The following is a 20,943-nucleotide window of genomic DNA, read 5'->3' as shown; positions in this document are numbered from 1 at the left end:
CAGCAGTCCCGTGAAGATTAAAACCATGGTGGACATCTGGTGAAGTACTATGATGCTGTGATATAGCAGTGAAGTCATGAACGCACCGAAACAACGTACGTATTTCGCGCCTCTGGATTACTTAAAAAGGGTCGGTAATAACTCAGGCTTCTGCAGGCCAAATCCAAACTGTGGTTGGAAAGGGTGGTGTCCAGATGTAGGATATCATGCCTACTGGAGGACCTAGGGTGAACCAGCAACGGACCACAAGAAAGCGTGCCTCGATTGGTCGAAATACAGATCAAGTCTTTCTCGCCCAGTCACGACTTTATTCAAATCATGTGGAAGATTTTGTTTTGTTGCAGGAATTTAGCCACTCTGTTTAATCCTATTACCGGTGATCGCAGGCGACCTACGTTTTAGTACATCACAGCGGGTGGAGCAGTGAGCCACGGATGAAAAGGCCATAAATTAATTAATACCCTCGTGTGGGGATGATAAACACAACCACTCAGCAGTAGCACCCTTTCGGTGCCTAGCTGCCATGCCACCCGAAAGAAGCACGAGGGCTGGAATGCTGACATGTTGCCCAAGCCTAGAAGTCGAGAGGTAGAGGTCGGGTTCGAACCACGGACCTTCTGGACAGTAAATTCGCGCTCTAACCACTGGATGATTAAGTCGTGAACGATTTCAAACTTTCCAGTGAAAATAACATATAGCAGGGTTTTTTCCCTACCGCTTTTCCTACTCACCGTTAACATGCAAACCTAGCCAACGTGATGCTCTCGTTGGTACCTTGTTACATCAATTCTCTGACCTTTGCGTAGATATTATGAAGTATGAATGGAGTAGTGGATTGTTACACGATAAAACCCAAGGAACCAGCGGATCGGTTTGGTATCGAAAGGAGGCGGGTTAGTAAAGTAGTCATTGGTAAACGCCTCGGTACGGGAGAACTATAATCAGGAGGATGATGCAGCGCACAAGGAGGCACAACATATCACCAGTCAGTAGTCAGGTCTGTCCATAGTTTGTAAATTTCCCGAAGATGTTCCTAGTGCCTGCCGGCAGCGCGTGTTAAAGAAAGCCCTTATTAATGCGAACAACAGCCGATTGTTCATGATTACGTCTCAAAAGAGCATTACTGCGAGTTTTAGATGCATGAGGATCACAAATTTGGGGCTTCTACAGAGGTGGTCCCTAAGCGTAGGAATGAAATCCCTTCCGAAGGAATCACTATACTTTATTTTGTCTCTTCTGTGTGTGCAACTGAAGGTTCTTGAAAGTTAAAATGGTCTTAACGAGAGACCTGAACGAACCGGTAATTTGTAATTCGTTAATCAAGCACAACTTGATGTTCAGATAGGAATACTTGATAGCGACTACGTACCTACCTTATTTACCTCAAAGACGGCGAAATCAAAAGTGGGCTTTTCAGAGACCTTATGAGAGGTATATTAAGTTCTCTTCTCATGCGTTTATCACTATATTGAACGGAAGCCGGTGTCGCTACAACCCAGCACACTGGGTTTGTAGTCACGCCGCCCTACAGAGAGGTGAGAATTGTGTAACGGATATGTATGCTTACGCACGTATTCATGACGAGGACGAAAAGCGAAACGGTATGAGCTGAATCGCTTTCAGGTTGGCCGACTAAGGCTGACGATAGGCCAACGTTGATCTATTTGTAATTATACCCTGCAGAAAAAGTTGCCCCAACGAATAGCTAGCTCTGAAAACGGTGAATGTGTAACAGTATTGTAATAAGTCTCACGCTGCGTCCTGTTTGCAAGAGTTTGAATTCCCTTTCTTCGCATTCATAGACAACTAGTTGCAGCTCCTCGTGTACCGATGACCCGGAGGTAGATCTCAATCCTCCCCCTGTTGCGATGCCCAGAAAGCCTTCCACGAGGAAACGAGCAACCGGGTCCATGCAGCGGAAAGATGAACACAGAAGTCAATCACAACCAACTGAAGGGACCACAAATAGTGAAGTCGAAAAGGTAAGCAATCCCTGCACAGTAACATTGAGAACACTCCCGGGACAATAAGTAAGCCGATCGAACGATAGTCCTCTGTCCCATTCATAGACACTAATACTCGCTTTTCCGAATATAGCACAGGAACTAAGAAAAAACACTCAGAAAGTTCAGGCAACAGTTAGCCGTCCCACGCACCTATGGGGATGCGCTACCGGTCGTTGTTAGGAGCGACTAAGGCAGTTATCAGAGAAGCCATCGAACAAACCATAAGTACCAATAAAAGTATTGTTTCATTTAGAACACACTGTTCTGAGTAGTTTCTACACAGCCTTCAGTGGGATATTCTAATCCACCAGAGATGACAGAACAAACTGAGGCAGCCATGTGGAGAAATGAAGTGCCGTTCAACCACCAACTCTATCACACTGAACAGTGTGCACTCCGCTTATATAACTACTGAGGATGTTTTCATGAGAACTCTGATTTCTCGCCTTGTTCATTTCATGTCATCTGTGACCAAGGTTAAGATTTAGTGTGCACTGCTAGTGTACTGTCTTCAGAAGGAATTTATGGCCTGCCATTTATGTCAGATCCTACTACCGAAGTTGGTATCATAAGTGACCAACGCGAGGGACGACGGAATAGAACGCGGTTCCGAATCACAGAAGAGATACACGTAAGACAACACATTCGAACAAACGTTCCGCGCCAACCTAAGGACAGACAACTTCGGCGATGCCGCTGCGGAGAGGCGTTCAGGAAAGTCGCTGCTACGTCTGTCACAGATTTCAACATAAGCAGAAAAGATCTGCAAGCTGGTGCGGTACCTCACACCGAATGCATGCAAGAGATCTCCAAAGGTAGTGGAAAGTACACAGAAACTAGTACATCAACGACAGCAGGTCCAAATGAACTGACAGTATGCTGCACAAGCACCAACAACTATTAAAGCCTCATTACTGCGAGCTAAGTTTAGTGAGCATTGGTCGAAGTTGTGCGCTATATCAGGTCATGACTGGGTCGCATTACTGGATAGCAGCTCCCGATAATTTTGTACGTTTCCCTGGAGTTGTGTGAACATTACCGCCCCAATTAGGCTAAATTGCGAAAGCGCTAGTGGAGTGCGGACACTTCAAACCTCCAAGTAGTAAACCGATGGATGAAGAACACATTGTGAAAGTTTGGTTTCGATTATACAAGGCTGCAAAGGGGCCTAGAACATGTCCTGCATAGGAACGTACGGGCCAGGGATCGATTAGCCTAGCAGACTTTTCACCTTAGACTTCTGAACTTAATCTCATTGTGATCAACAACTTAACCAGAGGCAGTTCAGGAGATATGGTAAAATAATCTTTTTAACTTGCTTTACAGCGAACCCCGAGTCAACCAAAAATGCGTGACCGACGAATGCATTCCCTAGCCGGACGACTAATATCCACGAAGTCACCGAACCCATCACTACCTGTTGGATCGCTGAAGAGATCTAAGAGTGTGGACAGTTCCGCAAGACGGTCTTCAAGACCAAAACCCGGATGTCCAGAAGGCACACTGGCGGTGCGCGCACACACCGACGCCAATTCTGATTATCAACGACCGTTCCATGAGGAACGACAGAATCCTGTTGCAAGGTTAAGGCTCCAAGGTCGATTCATTCCGTCCAGTGGAAATTCCAATTTCTACACGAACACCAAACAACCGACGCTGCACACGGCGAGGCGCATGGTCTCAAGAAAACCCAAAGAACACATAGACTACACGAGACAAAGTGCGGAAAAAAGGAGCTACTGTTGTTGCAGTTAATCCACGATGACAAGAACCTACCTGCCATGTACATTGATAAAGTAGACGAATGGCTGTCTGAACCTATCACGAATTAAAAAAAAAATCCATGTAAACAGAATAAATTACCAATCACCTATTTCAAGCACCATAAAAGATGCCTGTCCGTGTTGTCGTGGCTATGTAAACTGAATTTCAGTGCGCGCTTTAGTGAATTCAATGGCTGTCTAACCTATCACGAATTAAAAAAACAATCCATGTAAACAGAATAAATTACCAATCACCTATTTCAAGCACCATAAAAGATGCCTGTCCGTGTTGTCGTGGCTATGTAAACTGAATTTCAGTGCGCGCTTTAGTGAATTCAATTGAGCCTTACTGAGTGCCAGTTACATTGGACTCATCCGCCATTTCAATATGGGATCCAACCAGAGGACCGCAATGAGAAGCGTATGGTTTGAACTAGAGTAAAACCGAATCAGTGAATAGACCATATCCGAAAGAATCGAGCAGATAGGAAGCAAAGCATACTCGACCACGGCTTCCGACTTTCTCAACACAACCCACAAATTCACTGTGATTTGAACTTGCCGCGAACTCATGCACTTAGTGTAGCTCACGCACGGCACAGTTAAATACCAGAGGTAGATATGAGTAACGAGTTTGGAGACACGCAGTACGTTCTGGTTTGCTAAACCATCCAAAAATGACCCGTTCATAATAAGAAGAGCTGTATCCGGATCCAAAGTTCATTCGGTAGAGGCATTTGTCGCGGATGATCAGAAAATGGGGTTGCCAAAAGTGCCAAAAGGTACAACAGAACCGCGATCACTGGCGAGGTTTGGACGGGGGAAATTGGGAAAACGAGGAGGATCAATTGGGGAGGCGCGGTACCCAGTGACGTCCGATGGCCTCTGATGGGCGTCATGAGCACGACGGACCGAAAGCGGCGTACGGGGCTCTTACTACTCCTCGGTGTTTTTTCGTAGAACCTCTTTGACTGTGCTGACCAAAAATTCCAACTCCTCCTCCATCTGTTGCTCTCCATCGAGAGCATTTTCGTTACCTGAAAACCAAGCGAGAATGATGCAAAATCAAAATCAACAGATGCGGCAGAGGAAACGGTCTAGCCTTCCAGAATAAGGTTGGACCAGGTTTTTGAAACCAACGAGGTGTTTATGCCGTAACAGTAGCATCTATGGTAACCGTTTTCGACGGAAACCGTCAGTGACCACCTATTACGCTTAACATTAAAACTCATATTTGAAATGCTGGATGCCTCTAACGCAATCTGCAAAAACATCCATGAGAAACAGAATGGTAGTCCCGCCAGTTATAGAAAGAAAACACAGTCGTATATAAGAATAGTCAGTTAGAGCTAATTCCGAAGTAATTTGATACAAGTCGAAGTTCATCGATTGCACGACAAGTCATACCAAAGTTAACCCTGTTCATGCTTTCCGCAAGGTATCACTCGGCAGGAACCGGAAAGCCTCGGCATTCAGCTAAGGGACACCCGACAAAACACAAAAATCTAAATTATTATGCACAAAACGTTTTGGTTCAAGCGATCAGAGCACTCAGGAAACGATGCTACCCTACCATCAGCCCACGATTATGCGATTCAAAGTTGCATACTTGATAATTTGCTTTTGGGCTAAAAGTGGGGAAGATAAAACGTTTACGATTGACGTACACTATCGGAAAGTTGACATCCAGCCAATTACGTATGCGAGTATCGAGTATCATATATATCAGTTGCAACGCAGGGTGAACAAGCTTAGAAGGGACCATCCTGAACGCATGCCTAGAATGCGAACCCATTCTGGATGGTCTATCAAAAGCAACACCAGCTAGTCAAGTTGAAAAAAGTAGCGCCAGTGGAGTGCATGGTGAACAGAGTAAGTGCAAGACAAATACGCTAAACTTCTTTCGTACAACAGCCAACAATAATGTGTTCAGCAGTGGCACCCTTTAGGTGCCCACTGCCATGCCACCTAAAGAAAGGGTTGAGAAACTGATATATTGTCCAAGCCTAGACAGAAGTAATCGGGATGCCGGAGTTGGGTTCGAATCACAGACCTTTCGATTAGTCAATTCTCACATTAATTATTGATCTACCTCCAGTCGACGAGATGGATTATCTAGATATAAAATGCTAACATGTGAGCTACTATCCAAGGGAGGAGATCAAAGATCATACTGACCTCGTAATTCCATACGTTCTTGCTTCTCCGAATTGAACTGTTTGATAAGTGCATTCTTCCAAAGATTGAATTCGGATACCATACGTTGTCGTTTCTCCAACAACTCCCGACTGGCCTTCGAGGCAAGCATGCGGTCCTCATTGGCAAAGTGATTGTTGTACTTCTGCATGTTTTTCTTCAAAGCCTGTAGGGAAGGAGAAAAATCGCGCGCCGAGATTCACAGTAAACTCCGTAGAAGTAGTGACGGTCAACCGAAAGTTCAATTAAATTGATTTAAGCCACGTCATTTCGTTCTGAATGACGAGGAACCGCGACAAGAAGGCCAGGACGTGAAGAGTTACATTTGAGCTGTGTCCCTAGGGAGAAATGTTGCCTATCTAAAATTTTGATGGAGATGGGAAAATGCAAGCCAAATACACCTCAGTTGCACGTTTCTTGTAGGGTTTGCAAATGTAGCTCAGACTGCACCAATCATTGCTCTCCTTTTTGCTCAATTATGCGAGCAACTCACCTTACCGGGCGAGGTGAAATTACCATCCAATAGTGACACTTAAACAAGTTTTGCTATCACCAATAGTTCAGGTAGAGCAACACTGCCATAAAACCGTAAAGCTAACTGTTGTATAAGCTCTGAGGTACAAAGATGGCGCTTACGTCTACAGGAAAGCTGACAGTCTTCGAGGGCTGCCTGAAACCAAACCATCATGCATGCTCTGATTGCAACAGAGGGTGAGAATTGTACTCGACATAATCCACGCACCGGCCAGCTTGATACTGGAGCGCCCAATGTATCAAAAAAAATGATACCTTTACTTGAATAAACATCAGATGACCCGGAGGAAGCGTAGAAGCACAGATATGGCGCGTATCTGGACAGCAGCGATCACAACCCGGGTCGTGACATTGCAATCTGTTTATGAACTGCTCGGATTCAACTGAGATGCACAAATTTATGTACCAGGTGAGGCTGATTTGGATTAACTGATCACAAACACTACAAGAACATGGCTTCCTCTGGGTCACTATGGCATAATAACGGTTAGTCATCAGCGCGAACCGTGGATAAGAAGAGTTCCCACCACCAGTATAGGGAACCTGATCACTTTGGTCCCGGTGTAGGTCCGGAGTTTCAATTAAACCCCTAATTTAGTATTAGATGGGAGACCAGGCGACTAACAAATGAAACACCCGTTCTGTGTACTTCAACTGGATGTGCAGCACGAGAACTTCTCCAGGATTTAGTTGGGCCGATTTTCAGGGTACCGAAAGATTTACCCTCAAAAACCACAATTCTTAAACGGACATCAAACAACTAGTAAACAGTAAAGGATTTAGATGAAAACAGCCATGACAAACTGACCTGTAACTGTTCGCTAGACAGTAAGCACGGTGGTCTCGGGCGCCAGGCGAACGTGCGCAGTCCATTCAGGGGCATTTTGAACAGGCAACGTCCAACACAATTCCAGAACCAAATACCGTTATCGTTCTTCTGATAGAAGCTACTAACCACAGTGGCGAGGTAGCGCCCTGTGGGGTCCCAGTGAATTTCGCTCACCATAGGATGATCTCCTTTTGCCAGTGATTGAGCTTCGTTGGCCGAAATGAACTCCAAGTACCCGTCGGCACTACAGTGAAGCAATAACACGTTTGTAAATAACGAAAGAGGTGGACATTCGTGAACTGTCAAGCGGTCACAATAAGATTGTTATTGAATAATACCTGGGAAAGAGAGGATATACTGTTCAGTGCAGAAGAGAACGCCAAAAAGGCCTCCCTTTTTACGATACCTTTCACAGCAAGATGTGAGTAGCATTCTTCACTTCTAATGACATCTAGGCTGTAAAACGCCATTCGTATTAACCCCTCTGGAATGAGAGAAGATCGCACCACAAACGATGTACCTGTATTTGTGACGGAAAAGCAATTTAGACAAGACAAGACTCAAGAAACATTCAGCCCAAGTTTACGCTCAATCGCGTATAAGAATCCCCCCAATGATAACAACCAAAATATACGATCACAAGTGATTCTTCGGTGTAATGATACTATAAACTGTCCATTGAGCTTAATGTAGGAAACCATTGGTTCGCGTAAAATTCAGGATAACAAACCAATGGATCACCGAACTGGAGACTATGATACAATATCATTCCAAGAACCACAGGCTGACCATCAGTGCCAGTCACATGATTTCACACGTAATTGACTCAATACTACTTACGCCACCATAGTAAGGTCGATCGCCATAGTAACGTTCAAATAAGTAAGCCACCGTGAAAAGTAATGACAATTTCTCACCAACTGGACGCAGTTAGAATTCAGAAAAATTCAGAAATATGATATCTTTGACTCGGACCAACCAACGGCTCCTCAGTTATGGGACTTTCAAAAGTAAGGAGTATTACGAGCTAAATGAAATCGACTTCGTACGTCAAATCACGACGTTCCATCCATATAGCATAAGATATATCGCGTTCACTGTGAACTTGCCGGTGAGATTTAAACCAAACGCTGATAATTTAGCGGAATATACTCATGTGAACACCGATTAGGTTTTCACGGGAGACCAAACTGAGTCTCTCGTTAATGATGTTCTGTCTAAAGTGCGTTCACACACATTAGATGCACTTATGAACCGTAAAAAATATCACAAAATGATGGATAGAGTTGAAGTTAGGGTAAAACTAGAAGGCGGAATCAGAAATGGAGTTTTGGTTGAACCAACTGAGCAACCGAGGTTTCGGTAAGCGGCAGAGACAGAGAGAGAGAGAGAGTATTCTGGACGCCTGCATCCGAGTCAAGTGACACTATGGACATCGGGTTAGATAAATAGATCGTCATTCATGTAGCTGTGTGGACAGGCTGCTTCATGGGTCCCAAAGCGAAGGAAGAGAGTTAAACAGATGGTTCCTACGAGGGCATTGCACGGGACTGGCTACCCCGCAGGTGAGCAGTACCTTGCGCGAGTTTTGTCCAGAATTTCAAAAATCACTTTGTACGCCGTCTGCTGTTGCTTTGAAGTCGGGGTTTAGCCATCTCCCCTAAAGAGATGACCATAGGTCTGTCAATGATTGAGGTATGAATACACATTCTGGTGGAGGACAAGAGTAGGCGTTGGGTGGGACTCCGTCAGCAAAGACTACATGAGCAGCAAGTGATTCGGAAGCACTTCCAGAAAAGCATCGGGGGGTCAGGCCAGGCCAGTTAAACCACAGTCCCATTCCAGAACACGCTGAGGCATTATGAAGTCAGTACATGGATGCCGAAGAGCGGAATCGTATTCACTAGTCTGCGCATCGTGTGCTGTTGAGAAGAAGCATCATCGGGTCGATTAGACGACCTGCGGGTCTTTGACCAGCGACGCCTCAGATCCATTGGGAGTGTGGGATGGCGCTAAGGAATCCACAGTGATCTGTTACCAAAATGGGTGTTCTTTACATCAGGATGGTATCTAGCAACAAAACTGCCGTGATTTGATCATGGGCTTAGCATGCCGAGTTAGCATCTATCAGGAAAGGTTCCGTTTCCGAACCGAGTTCGACGCGTCATAAGCGGAAAGACGGATGTGTGAAAGGTTTTACGAGAATCTGGGTGTGGTGAGTGTGGCCAGGGACGCACCTCCCTAAGCTTGACCACAGACCGTGCAGGATAGAACAACAAATGGCAGCTGATAGCATCCATGATGTCAGTTTATATCCAGGTCGTTTGCCCTAATTTTACAGTTCCGGATATATTGCACGTCTGTACTAGTGCTAGCACCCTTCTTTTATTTTGTCTTCTCTATAAATCAAGACTGTCTTTATGGAAATTGATACCAAAGAACCCGGATTCCAACGCTGATGTTCCCATCAATGACAGGAACCACAGCTAATTAGAGGTGAAACAGTCTTTCCCATTAGTTCGTTTACCTGCTTCCATTCCTTGAGGGCAACAGATGCGTGCGTTTCCGTCGTGTCGTACCATTATCTCTCTTTGTAGTACAAGTGGCTGTCTCTCTTCCTACAGTAACGGGGTACATTGAATAAATGGTTTACATTAGCCGACGTACATTCCAACTATAAACAGCACCAGCATGCTAACAAACACTATGTACCGTACTTAATGCAATAGCGTACCTCTTCAAGCTAGCTACAACCAGTAGACCACCTCTGGGTGCCCAACGAAGTTCATTGTTTCGTGCGGCCGGAACTTCAATCACAGTCACTTCACGTATACTACTTCCGCGAGGGACATCATAGATGGCTACCGAGAGCTTTCCGCTGGCCACGGTTTGAAGGAAGGCGAAACGGGTACCGTGTGGTTCCCACTGGAAGCAGGTGATTGAGGCTTTGACTCCAAGCTGATCCACTGGGTAGAGCTTTTCTCGCATACGTACAATCTCCAAGTTCATATAAGTACCCTTGAGATGGGATTGAGAAGAAAGATAGCACAGGTAAGTTGCATTTAAATATCAATGACGTAGGGAAACAATAGATCTATGGTGGGTAGACACCAAGGATATAATAAATAATCGTTCAGCTGTAGAACCCTTTCGGTGGCTAGCTGTCGTGCCACACGAAGGCTGGGATACTGACAGGTTGCCCAAGCCTAGACAGGGGAAGTCGACAGCCAGAGGTCGGGTTCGAACCACGGACCTTGCGGTCAGTAAATTCGCGCTCTAACCACATGGGCTAACTCGCCCCCCCCCCCCATAATCGTTCAGCTGTAGCACCCTTTCGGTGCCTAGCTGCCGTGCCACACGAAGGAGACACGAGGATGGGACACTGTCAGGTTATCCAAGCCTAGAAAGGGGAAGTCGAGAGCCAGAGGTCAGGTTCGAACCACGGACCTTCCGGTCAGTAAATTCGCGCTCTGACCACTTGGGCTAACTCGCCCCCACCACCAAGGAAATCCTTCAAATAGTAATCCCTCCCCGGGAAGAAGACTACTATGGAAAGACAGACCATTGGTCTCGCGTTTGGCGGACGGTGGGATCCTATGGCAGTCGTGTATAGGTTCAAACATCGGCACACCATGAAAAAATTGCAAACAATAAACACAAAAGCTACCAGTAACAGTCCTTTAAAACAAAACACACTTTTCGAGAAATACACTCATTTGCAAATCAATTTGGTTTTCACGATCGTAATCTCTCCGAAGGAAGACGACTACGGAAAGACAGGTTACTGGTCTCGCACTGGGTGAAGGGTGGGATACTACGATTGTCACGTATAGGTTCAAACATCGGTACACCATGGGAAACTTGCAAACAGTAAACACAGAAGATACCAGTAACTGTCTTTTAAAAAACAAGGCACTTGCAATTGGTTGGGTTGTCTCCTCATGTTAAATGTAACATAACTCATACTATATTCCTAATTTAAACTTAAGTTCTGGTTATCACTTCACGGAGAACTGCTCAAATTACTTGGTGGCCTGAGAAGAGCTTGTTAGTTTCATCTGAGGGTCCCTCCAGAAACTGCTCAACATGGGTCCTAAAGCAGGAAGCTTTGAAAACAACCACCGGAGTTGAGTAAAACTCAGTTCCCTCTGCTTACCGCACTGACTGTTGATTCGAATTGAGGGGGTAGGTTATTTAACTCTCAGCCGTTCCACAGCAGGGTTTCGTACAAAGGCAACAAAAACACAATGAGGACAGATGACGTACTACGTATTTGACTTGCTTCTCGTTGTCTACTTTTTTCTTGGCACAGCGGAGAACCTGAACGGCCAGAAAATCACCTTGTTCGTGCCAGCAAAGACCGATCTCGGCGACCGAAAAAAGGTTTTTTGTACACAGCTCCTCCCGACTGGGCACTTCCATTAGAACAACCCTGAAAAACAACAAAGGACACTTGAACCTGGTTCTCCGGTGGACGACTATACCAAACCGTCCAAAAAAAATCGTTTCCAAAACCAATTTGTCCCCTCACCATTCGACGTCAAACGCCACTCCAGCGGGAGCCCTTTTCGATGGAACACAATAGCAACACAACACACGGTTTGCTACCATCTGATCTCCTTCTATCAGCGAACGAAGTTGACGCAGCCGGAACTGACGCATCAACAATACATGGTTTACAACTATGGAAGAGTCACATTAGAAAACAGCGTACTTGCCCGTTCAACTCAATGTTGGAGAGTTGAAGAGCAATGCTCATGAACGCATCCGATCATCCGTGAGAGGAACAAGCACGATACATTAACTTACCTTGCAGGAGTGTTATCAGATTCGGGAACCCAATAAGCGAGTATATTTTCAGCCGGCGACCAAGAGAAGTCCCGAATGTTGCCACCCAATCGCTTCTTGTCCAAAAGACGGAATGTATTGGTCTCATAGATTACAATACAACCATCACGTAGGCAAGCAAAATAGGCATCATTGTGGGACCACTTGAACATGGGGTGTGCCTCGATGGGGATGGAAAATTCGCGACGACTCATGCATCTACGAACGTCCCAGAAAATCACATCAGCCATGGGTCGATCCCATTCGTCCATCTGAGCGGAAGCACTGGGACTGAGGGAGATCATGAAACTAGAGAAGAGAGCAAGAAGAGTTGTCTAAGTTGGTCGTCCACGTTAGGTCATACCCTCATATAATAAAGTAATATCAGTGAAGGAAACTGATCACAACGAGTACGGAGAGGACCCACTGTGAAAATTCGAACGCGGCCTTCAGATGGGTATAAGGGCTATGTTGCCCATAGAAGGGATACCCTTTGGGCTCAGAAGAATATCCGATGGTACACCGAAGAACTTGAATTAAACTGCGCCGCAGATATTTCGCTCTCACTTCCTTACATCCAGTTTCACGATTAAATCTCTTAAAAGGATTGTAATAGTATTCCTAAATTAGTCTACCGGAATAATGGTTGCCCGGACTATATAGGGAAGTGGTAGGTAGTTCGCGCCACCGCCGTAACACCATCCAAGTTACAGCTGCCTTACGTGGTTTGCTATCCCAAGCCCATGATTTGGGTTGCCGGCTTCCTCACCTATCATACAAATATTTAGGAAAAACGAAATGTCCACTTTTCTTGAAGGAACACACTAACCACGAGGCTGTTTCGACACCTCACAACCGATTTCATCCTCACTGAGGCTCATCAGGCAGGTGCAGTCCTCGATTTTCCGTCAAATTGACATTCTACTTGAACTCAAAATGGTACACAGTTGGTGAAACACACTCAATTGTAAATTAAATTGGTCGAATCGGGGACAACCGAATTCCAGCTGAATTACTTTTCTAGGTTACTCACCTTCCTACATTCCAATAATCAAGTTTTAACCTTAACTGGAGCAACTATCCTTGCCTTCCCCATTCCATCGATTCAGTTCCCCACAAAAGTTCAAATTTTTGGGTAATGGTGACCTTATTTGCTTTCAGTTCCCGAGTTGTGCTCGTCGCTGCTTACGTTTCAAGCTGGAGTTTGTGTTCCACATTTCCTCCCATTTGTATTACAGCGCAAACCTCATTTGACACTTCTATGCCATAGTTCCAGTCTATGTGGCGCAGATGATATCTCCTAAAAATAAAAACAACTCTGTTATGTCCGTCGGTTACGTGACGGCAACCACGCACCACCAGCAGCACAACCACCAACCCACCGCTACGCACCATATTTAGGAAAAACGAAATGTCCACTTTTCTTGAAGGAACACACTAACCACGAGGCTGTTTCGACACCTCACAACCGATTTCATCCTCACTGAGGCTCATCAGGCAGGTGCAGTCCTCGATTTTCCGTCAAATTGACATTCTACTTGAACTCAAAATGGTACACAGTTGGTGAAACACACTCAATTGTAAATTAAATTGGTCGAATCGGGGACAACCGAATTCCAGCTGAATTACTTTTCTAGGTTACTCACCTTCCTACATTCCAATAATCAAGTTTTAACCTTAACTGGAGCAACTATCCTTGCCTTCCCCATTCCATCCATTCAGTTCCTCACAAAAATCCAAACTTTTGGGTGATGGTGACCTCATTTGCTTTCAGTTCCCGAGTTGTGTTCGTCGCTACTTACGTTTTCAGGTGGAGTCTGTGTTCTACATTTTCTCCCATTTGCATTTCCGTGCAAGCCTCGTTTGACACTTCTGTGCCATAGTTCCAGTCTATGTGGCGCAGATGATATCTCCTAAAAATAAAAACAACTCTGTTGTGTCCGTCGGTTACGTGACGGCAACCACGCACCACCAGCAGCACAACCACCAACCCACCGCTACGCACCCTTACGTTCCCCAATAACGCACTGATGATGTCACCTCGATTGGTGATGAAACGTTTGCAATCAAACTGCACAACTCAGCGAACGAGCCAACGACCATCTACGCTACCTGAGCTACCGACATTTTCCAATACAGAACCATGCACCACAAATTTTCCCTTTATTGAATGGTAACTGTGAAGCAGTCAGACATCACCGCGTGCATGCTCATGAGGCGCACATCAACTCAACAGCCTTTAAGACAGTTTTTGTGACCACTCCACCTGCTCCACTCCAATTGGTTCTTTCGATCATTGTCCATTCTGCCCACCCCTCAGTGTTCCTTATGGCGTCACTCTTGCGCTGACCGGGATGTAATGCGTCAGTTCTTTTCTTCTTACTCCTGAGATACTTGTATTTCCAGTAATGACTAAACATCTCTAAACAACACTATTGATTTTAGTTTCAACGAATACCAGTCTACACCTCGTTTCTCCGAACCTATCTCTGAATGAATTAATCATGTCTGTCTTTGCGCAACGTGTAAGGAATCGAATGTGTAAACGCTGGCGAAAGCACCTCTCTGCCTCAACGCACTCTATGCCCTATCATCAATAAAACATCATCAACAAGGCATCTATCCGGTGTGCCCGATGGGATTCGACCCTTCTGGAGCCTTACAATAGTCGGTAGTGCTTGATTTCGATGAAATCAGTAAATCCCGGCCAAGCAACATAGCTGAAACATGTATTTACCATCTTACGCCTAAGTAAACCATACCCCTACCATCATATATTCCATTGTGTCTATCAACTTTCACTCATCTGACCCCAACAGCCGTTACAACCAGGCTGGGAACGTATCTCACTCCTTTTCCTCTGAGTTTGCGCTACAAAGTTCTAGAGTCCATCTAGGCCGAAAAGGTTCTTCGTGCCTCCCGAGCGACCACCAGTAGGAACTCTATTCTCTGTTCTTCTACCAGTGGCCTGTGGACCTATATTCCTCACATGTGATCACCTGCTCCAGACACCTTTCGTGAAGCTAAGCCAGTTCATCTAAACACTTCAAAAACTTTCGGCCAAAACGTGATCTCTTTGGCTAAAGTAACCATGTACGGCCTGCACTCTGGTCTGATCAGTTTGACTGGAAACTTGACGAATCTATCCCTATGAGTTCGCCTAGATGGGGCTGTTTCTCAGACCCGCAGTATCAATGCTGGAGTTCCCCAAGGTTGCGTTCTATGTCCTATTCTTTTTCCACTATTAACAACTAACTCAATTTGATCTGTCTCTAGTTCTATCTGGGCATTCGTTGAAGACGTTACCCTCCAAAAAACTACTTACATACCTCGGCGATCAGCCTCATCTCAGTTACGCGATAAAACCCTGCAGATTATTATTATGTTGAACACTAAACTCACGACACAGTCAGTGCCAACCCTTTGAAATTCCTATATCTCTTCCTATATTTTCGGCGTTTCACTCGCAACCACATTCTATCCACCAACTCTGGCCCTAAGCCGTAATCTCCTGGTTGTTTTCTTCATCTGTTGCGACCCGGTTCACCGGAAAGATCGAAGTTCTATTCCGTTCCAGGAATTCTTTCCCCCACCCTAGACTGGTCGTGAGAATTAATGTTGCCATATCAGGGGTAGAGCCTTTTATACTTACTTTCACTTCTGGATGAATGCCAACCGAGATCTGGGTGCTTCATCGCTTCCCCTACTCTGATCAGCAACTTTCAACCTTTTTACTACCGTCGACACGTAAAACGGATTTTTTTTTACCCTCCAAAAAACTACTTATATACCTCGGCGATCAGCCTCATCTCAGTTACGCGATAAAATCCTGCAGATTATTATTATGTTGAACACTAAACTCGTTATTACTCACGACACAGTGACATCCAACCCTTTGAAATTCCTACATCTCTTCCTATATTTTCGGCGTTTCACCCGCAACCACATTCTATCCATCAACTCTGGCCCTAAGCCGTAATCTCCTGATTGTTTTCTTCATCTGTTGCGACCCGGTTCACCGGAAAGATCGAAGTTCTATTCCGTTCCAGGAATTCTTTCCCCCACCCTAGACTGGTCGTGAGAATTAATGTTGCCATATCAGGGGTAGAGCCTTTTATACTTACTTTCACTTCTGGATGAATGCAAACCGAGATCTGGGTGCTTCATCGCTTCCCCTACTCTGATCAGCAACTTTCAACCTTTTTACTACCGTCGACACGTAAAACGGATTTTTTTGACCTATCGCCAATACATCGTTCCCCTAAACTCCCGCTCTATGTTGCCTTACTCTCCAAGTCATTAGATCATGCAACTAGCCTCTTCAATTCTAGTTATCTGTACCATGTGCAAATACTACGCTGGCGCGAAGACCTTCATCCTTAGTTCACCCGCCCCCTCCCCGAATCGTATGGCCTTGGAACACTACTCCACTCTCTGACTTCTCGCTTCCTAGAATATTTAGACACTCAAAACGAATTATCGCTTACCTGTAGGGTCCCAAATGACAATCTGCTATGCATGATTAAGCGTTTCTCACGTCTTCAAGTGCCTACAAGATATCTCCAAATGTGGTTTCCCTGCTACTACTATTACTACTTCTACTAAATGTAGAAATAAGCAAACACAGCTCCTCTCCAATGAGATCTATGATTTACTCTCAAAAATCTGGTTGGCTACATACGTATTTAATGGTGGAGGTACGGAAAACGCCTAGGAACAACCTCAAATAAATGTTTGGATGGGTTATAATGAAAAAAAAACACGACGTTCATATACTAGGTTCAATTGCTGAGCGTTTCGGCCATCTTCAGGGGTGGAATAATCAGAAGATCACTCGCGACTACCGAAACGTTAGGCCATGAAGTTCAGTGTTTATTTACACTGTTCTTCCTTTATGACGCGACCAAACTAAAATTTCCACACACCGCTCATTTTTCAACTTCATTCACATCTGATTCGGAGCGCATATTCTAAGACACCAAGCTATACTTCCAAACTTGTTGACCAGGATTTCCTTCACTAGATTTCAGAATTTAACACAGCTTGGGATAGCAAAGGCCTGTCTGGCCACTGATTCACTCTGAGCATTCTCACTAAGGTGTGATTCAGAAAACAGAACATCTCAGGACAATCCGAAGGCAAAAGTCATCTCATTGTCTATTTCACTGGACTGCGTGGAAAGCAAGGTTAAGCGATCTGGAATAACCACGGTGCCATTCTTCAGAAGTGAAAAGTTGCCTTAAACAGGTCCCACGTAGGAATACAGTGTCTGTTGAGCAACACACTAGATTTGTCTTACACGAATAAAATGCTAGCATGAAATGAGAAAATTTTATCTCCCAGCTACGACACTTAGTCAACAGCTGCCAGGGTATCCAAGGAAGGGACAAGAGAAATGATCGGCAATGTCGAAACATGGGTAGCACGAGTGTGTTCAGTCTTGCTGGACTTGGCGGCTGACTCGCGAAAATGTCAACGCGCCCAAAGCAAACCGGATTTCGAAAATACAGGATTAAAGAGACCCAAGATACACCGACGTTGTTCATAGTTAGAGCCCATGGGAAACCCAGAAACGTATGATCTGCATTCACACAAACATGGTACGGATTTCCCATTTCGCGATTTTTGTAACAGAAAGAATGATATCTGCTGAGGCATGAGATCCTCGGTCATAATACATAAAATGAGATGATCAGAATTGGCTTACTTTTCCATCGGTGAGAATTCAATCATTTTCACTCCTGGATGAGGAAACCGACCAACACGTTGAAACTCTTCACCACCCCACAGGATCACTCCTTGTTGATGCATCGTGGCAAGATACGTTCCTCGAGGGGACCATCGCATCCAACCATCTGTCCATCGCTCACGCTTCTCCACAAGTGAGGGTTCGACTGCATTGTGCCAAAACACCGCCCCAATTTCGCCATCATTATGAACCACAACAAACTGGTCCCGGCAAAATTCGTTCAAAAGCCAACTTTTCAAGTTGCCCTAAATGAGATGAAATAATGATTCTGTCGTGCTAAAGGCATCAGTGAACTTACGAAATCTTTATATGGTTGTTTGACAGGGGGTTTCCATTCAGTGGCGACATTCGTTAATCGTTCGTATTCAGCCAACAAATTGACGTGAAATGTATGGCTCTTGTCCAATGGGGTGTTGTTCATCGCTCGAACGGCCTGAGACGCTGATTTTCCATTATCGTATGTGATAAACAGGTAGCCTTTCGTTTGCCTCTCTTCATCTTGTGGGAAGTCGTGTTCAGTGATTGTTCCAAATTTGGAAAACTTTTCCAACAAAAACTTCTTTAGAAGATCGTACTTCGCAGGACCCACAACGGGGCAGCCGTCAACAATTATGGTCGATCCCAGGTGATCTTCGACTTCCGGCTTCTGGGCTAGTATGTCTGCAATTATTTCTACGAAGAAAAAAAGGAAAACAGTTGAAAACTATGGAATAACTATCGGAATTCTGAGGCTAAACCATAAAACAATGGGAAAAAAGCAAATACATGTTTTGGCGACATATATGGACCGATACCACATCACCAAGTGCTTCGTACACAAACGCTATTGCGCTTTAACCCTAGTGGGTAGTCGTAAAATGCCCCTAAACAAGAAATCAACAGTATGTGAGGACCCATACTGCTCACCCATGACAGGTAAAACCTCTTTGACTACGAAATTTAAGTTCTGGACTATCACAAACCCATGTTAGTAGTTGACTTTAATCGTCTCCTGAACAGATGTGTGTCGTGATATTAACAGATTCGTCCCCAAAGTTTGCTAAACACAAGGGCTTATTACACCGTTTTGCCACATATGGACCTTATAGATCTCATTTGCTAAGCAGGCATCTAATCCCAGCAGGACAGGATGAAGGACCACGTCATGTCGAATTCCTTGGCTTCCATCTTTATCCTGGTTGTCCCTTAGGCTCTTACACCTGCATGATAAGATGAGCAATTTGTTAGTTCTTCGCTCTCATAGGTAGCATGCTCTTAATTGGGTTTTGATTGCACCATATCTACCAGTGTCCGTCTCTCTCTCCTCTCTCCCTCAGAGATGACCATCTTTGGCCGGTCCCTTAAAATCTCTACTTAACTTTAAGACCCCAGAGGGGCTAACCCTCAAGGATCGAGGTGCAGCTGAGGCAGAATAACAAGGCTCCTGGTGCGTGACCACATTATGGTTCAATAATTAATCATCATCAAGCTTCGCAGCGGACCCCATTGGTACAGAGCTATGAACTTCCAAGACAAACTGGCTGTAATCCAGTTAATTTCCCTAGCGTCGAAAAGATCCAATGAATTCACAACTCGAAATGTTGTTGGCCCGCAGGCGCAAGAGTAATGAATGACAGAAATAATCATTCCGCCGTAAAAATATTCGGTGCCTCGCTAATACGCCATCCAAATGAAACACGAGAACTGAGGTACTGTCAGGCTATCCACAGCAAGACATGGGAAATCGAACTGAGGTTGTGTTCAAGCCATGGACTTTCGATCAATAAGTTTCCGCCATAACCACCGAGCTACCTTAAGGCCCATGAGTGCATAAAAAGGCAGTGCTGTTCCTGTTAACTGTGATCAACTCCGAATCGAGCATACCTTAAAAAACAAATTAAAACATCACGCAAAATGAGGTTCATGACTGTTGGACTGAGAATTCGAAACTCTCAAAAGATAGTCAATTTCGAGGACTAACTGATAACTAGACTAGAATTACCGTTCTCGCAGAAGTCAGTTGAGAATTCATCGTAGACTATTCAAGTTGATTCAAACATTGGAACCTGATCAAACAACCTTTTATGAGTGCGAGAATCGTTATGTTATGCGCTCGTGCATTATCTGACGTGCATGTGTTGGATGATAGTTTCCATCTGAGAAGAAATCTGGAAGCCTTCTTCGGTCAAACACCGCAGGTGATTCCAACAGAGCAAACTGTTCGAAGGGAGGGTCAGAAGATGCACGAAGCTGTGAAGAGTATTATTGGACTATGGATTGGCGAATGCTGACAAACCCGAGCTTATGTATTTGCGCAGGCCTTGTGTATCCAGTGAAGGAAACACTCGGATTCAGCTATCCGAACAATAACAAAACGCTTCATTGAGATGAGTTCCATGGTAAGGAAAATCTCCAACCATCAACACACGGTGACAACATCGCAACTGAAGGTATACGTCAGACTGATGAGTGGATGCTCACAAGCGCCAAAAGATTACTCAACAGATGGTAAACACCACAAACTGGACCCAGCAGCCAACCATCACCCAGCGTTCGCCGAATGCCGGTTGCCAATGTAGCATCCATAAGGCGTCAGAATTACCAGAATGTTGTCGCGGAACACATTTTATATAGGACACAGTACTAGTGCACTTGATCTGATTTTAGGCGTTAATACACGTTGTGCATCTTTGGTAGTTGATTTTGACGGGAAGGCTAGCTTGGGAGGTTCGGACCGAGAACTAAGCTGATGCAAATACCCGTCATTACACTAGGACTGAGACGGTAGAGTCACGTTCGAAACATGGTTTAGCATCTTCCAGAACCTATTTCGGGTTCGGACCACTAAGCTGATGCAAATACCCGTCATTACACTAGGACTGAGACGGTAGAGTCACGTTCGAAACATGGTTTAGCATCTTCCTTCCACTATTTCGAGTCGATCTAGCTGCGCAGAGCGATGCATGCAATCATCATAATCATCACCATCATCAAAGACAGCAATATCAGTGTTGGCACTGATGCTTCACTGCCGTACAACCATAAGGTTCGCCTATATAT

General features: G+C 44.9%; 3 protein-coding genes across 3 annotated transcripts in view; 2 read left to right on the top strand and 1 right to left on the bottom strand.

The window, feature by feature from the left end:
• Positions 1-818: 818 nt before the first annotated feature.
• Positions 819-4,044, top strand: T265_05148 (hypothetical protein; the record flags this gene model as incomplete). Its single annotated transcript, XM_009170072.1, has 4 exons — positions 819-893; positions 1,803-1,982; positions 3,333-3,845; positions 3,993-4,044. 3 exons carry the CDS (start codon positions 819-821, stop codon positions 3,759-3,761), a joined length of 684 nt encoding a protein of 227 aa, XP_009168336.1.
• Positions 4,045-4,474: 430 nt separating this feature from the next.
• Positions 4,475-20,943, bottom strand: part of T265_05147 (hypothetical protein) — a gene marked incomplete at both ends in the record, with an annotated part of 27,179 nt that continues 10,710 nt past the window's right edge. Inside the window, 8 exons of the mRNA XM_009170071.1 lie at positions 4,475-4,806; positions 5,948-6,131; positions 7,308-7,572; positions 10,063-10,346; positions 11,595-11,760; positions 12,138-12,464; positions 17,863-18,149; positions 18,203-18,576. Coding sequence (XP_009168335.1) covers positions 4,706-4,806; positions 5,948-6,131; positions 7,308-7,572; positions 10,063-10,346; positions 11,595-11,760; positions 12,138-12,464; positions 17,863-18,149; positions 18,203-18,576 — 1,988 coding nt within the window. The remainder of the gene's footprint in view (positions 4,807-5,947; positions 6,132-7,307; positions 7,573-10,062; positions 10,347-11,594; positions 11,761-12,137; positions 12,465-17,862; positions 18,150-18,202; positions 18,577-20,943) is intronic.
• T265_05146 (hypothetical protein) overlaps positions 5,570-20,943 on the top strand; it is a gene marked incomplete at both ends in the record, with an annotated part of 17,199 nt that continues 1,825 nt past the window's right edge. The window contains one exon of the mRNA XM_009170070.1: positions 5,570-5,641. Coding sequence (XP_009168334.1) covers positions 5,570-5,641 — 72 coding nt within the window. The remainder of the gene's footprint in view (positions 5,642-20,943) is intronic.

This window comes from Opisthorchis viverrini (genome assembly GCF_000715545.1).
Source record: "Opisthorchis viverrini unplaced genomic scaffold opera_v5_96, whole genome shotgun sequence".
NCBI lineage: Eukaryota > Metazoa > Platyhelminthes > Trematoda > Opisthorchiida > Opisthorchiidae > Opisthorchis > Opisthorchis viverrini.
The sequence above is the reverse complement of the archived record's forward strand: the minus strand, read 5'-3'. Positions and strand labels throughout refer to the sequence as shown.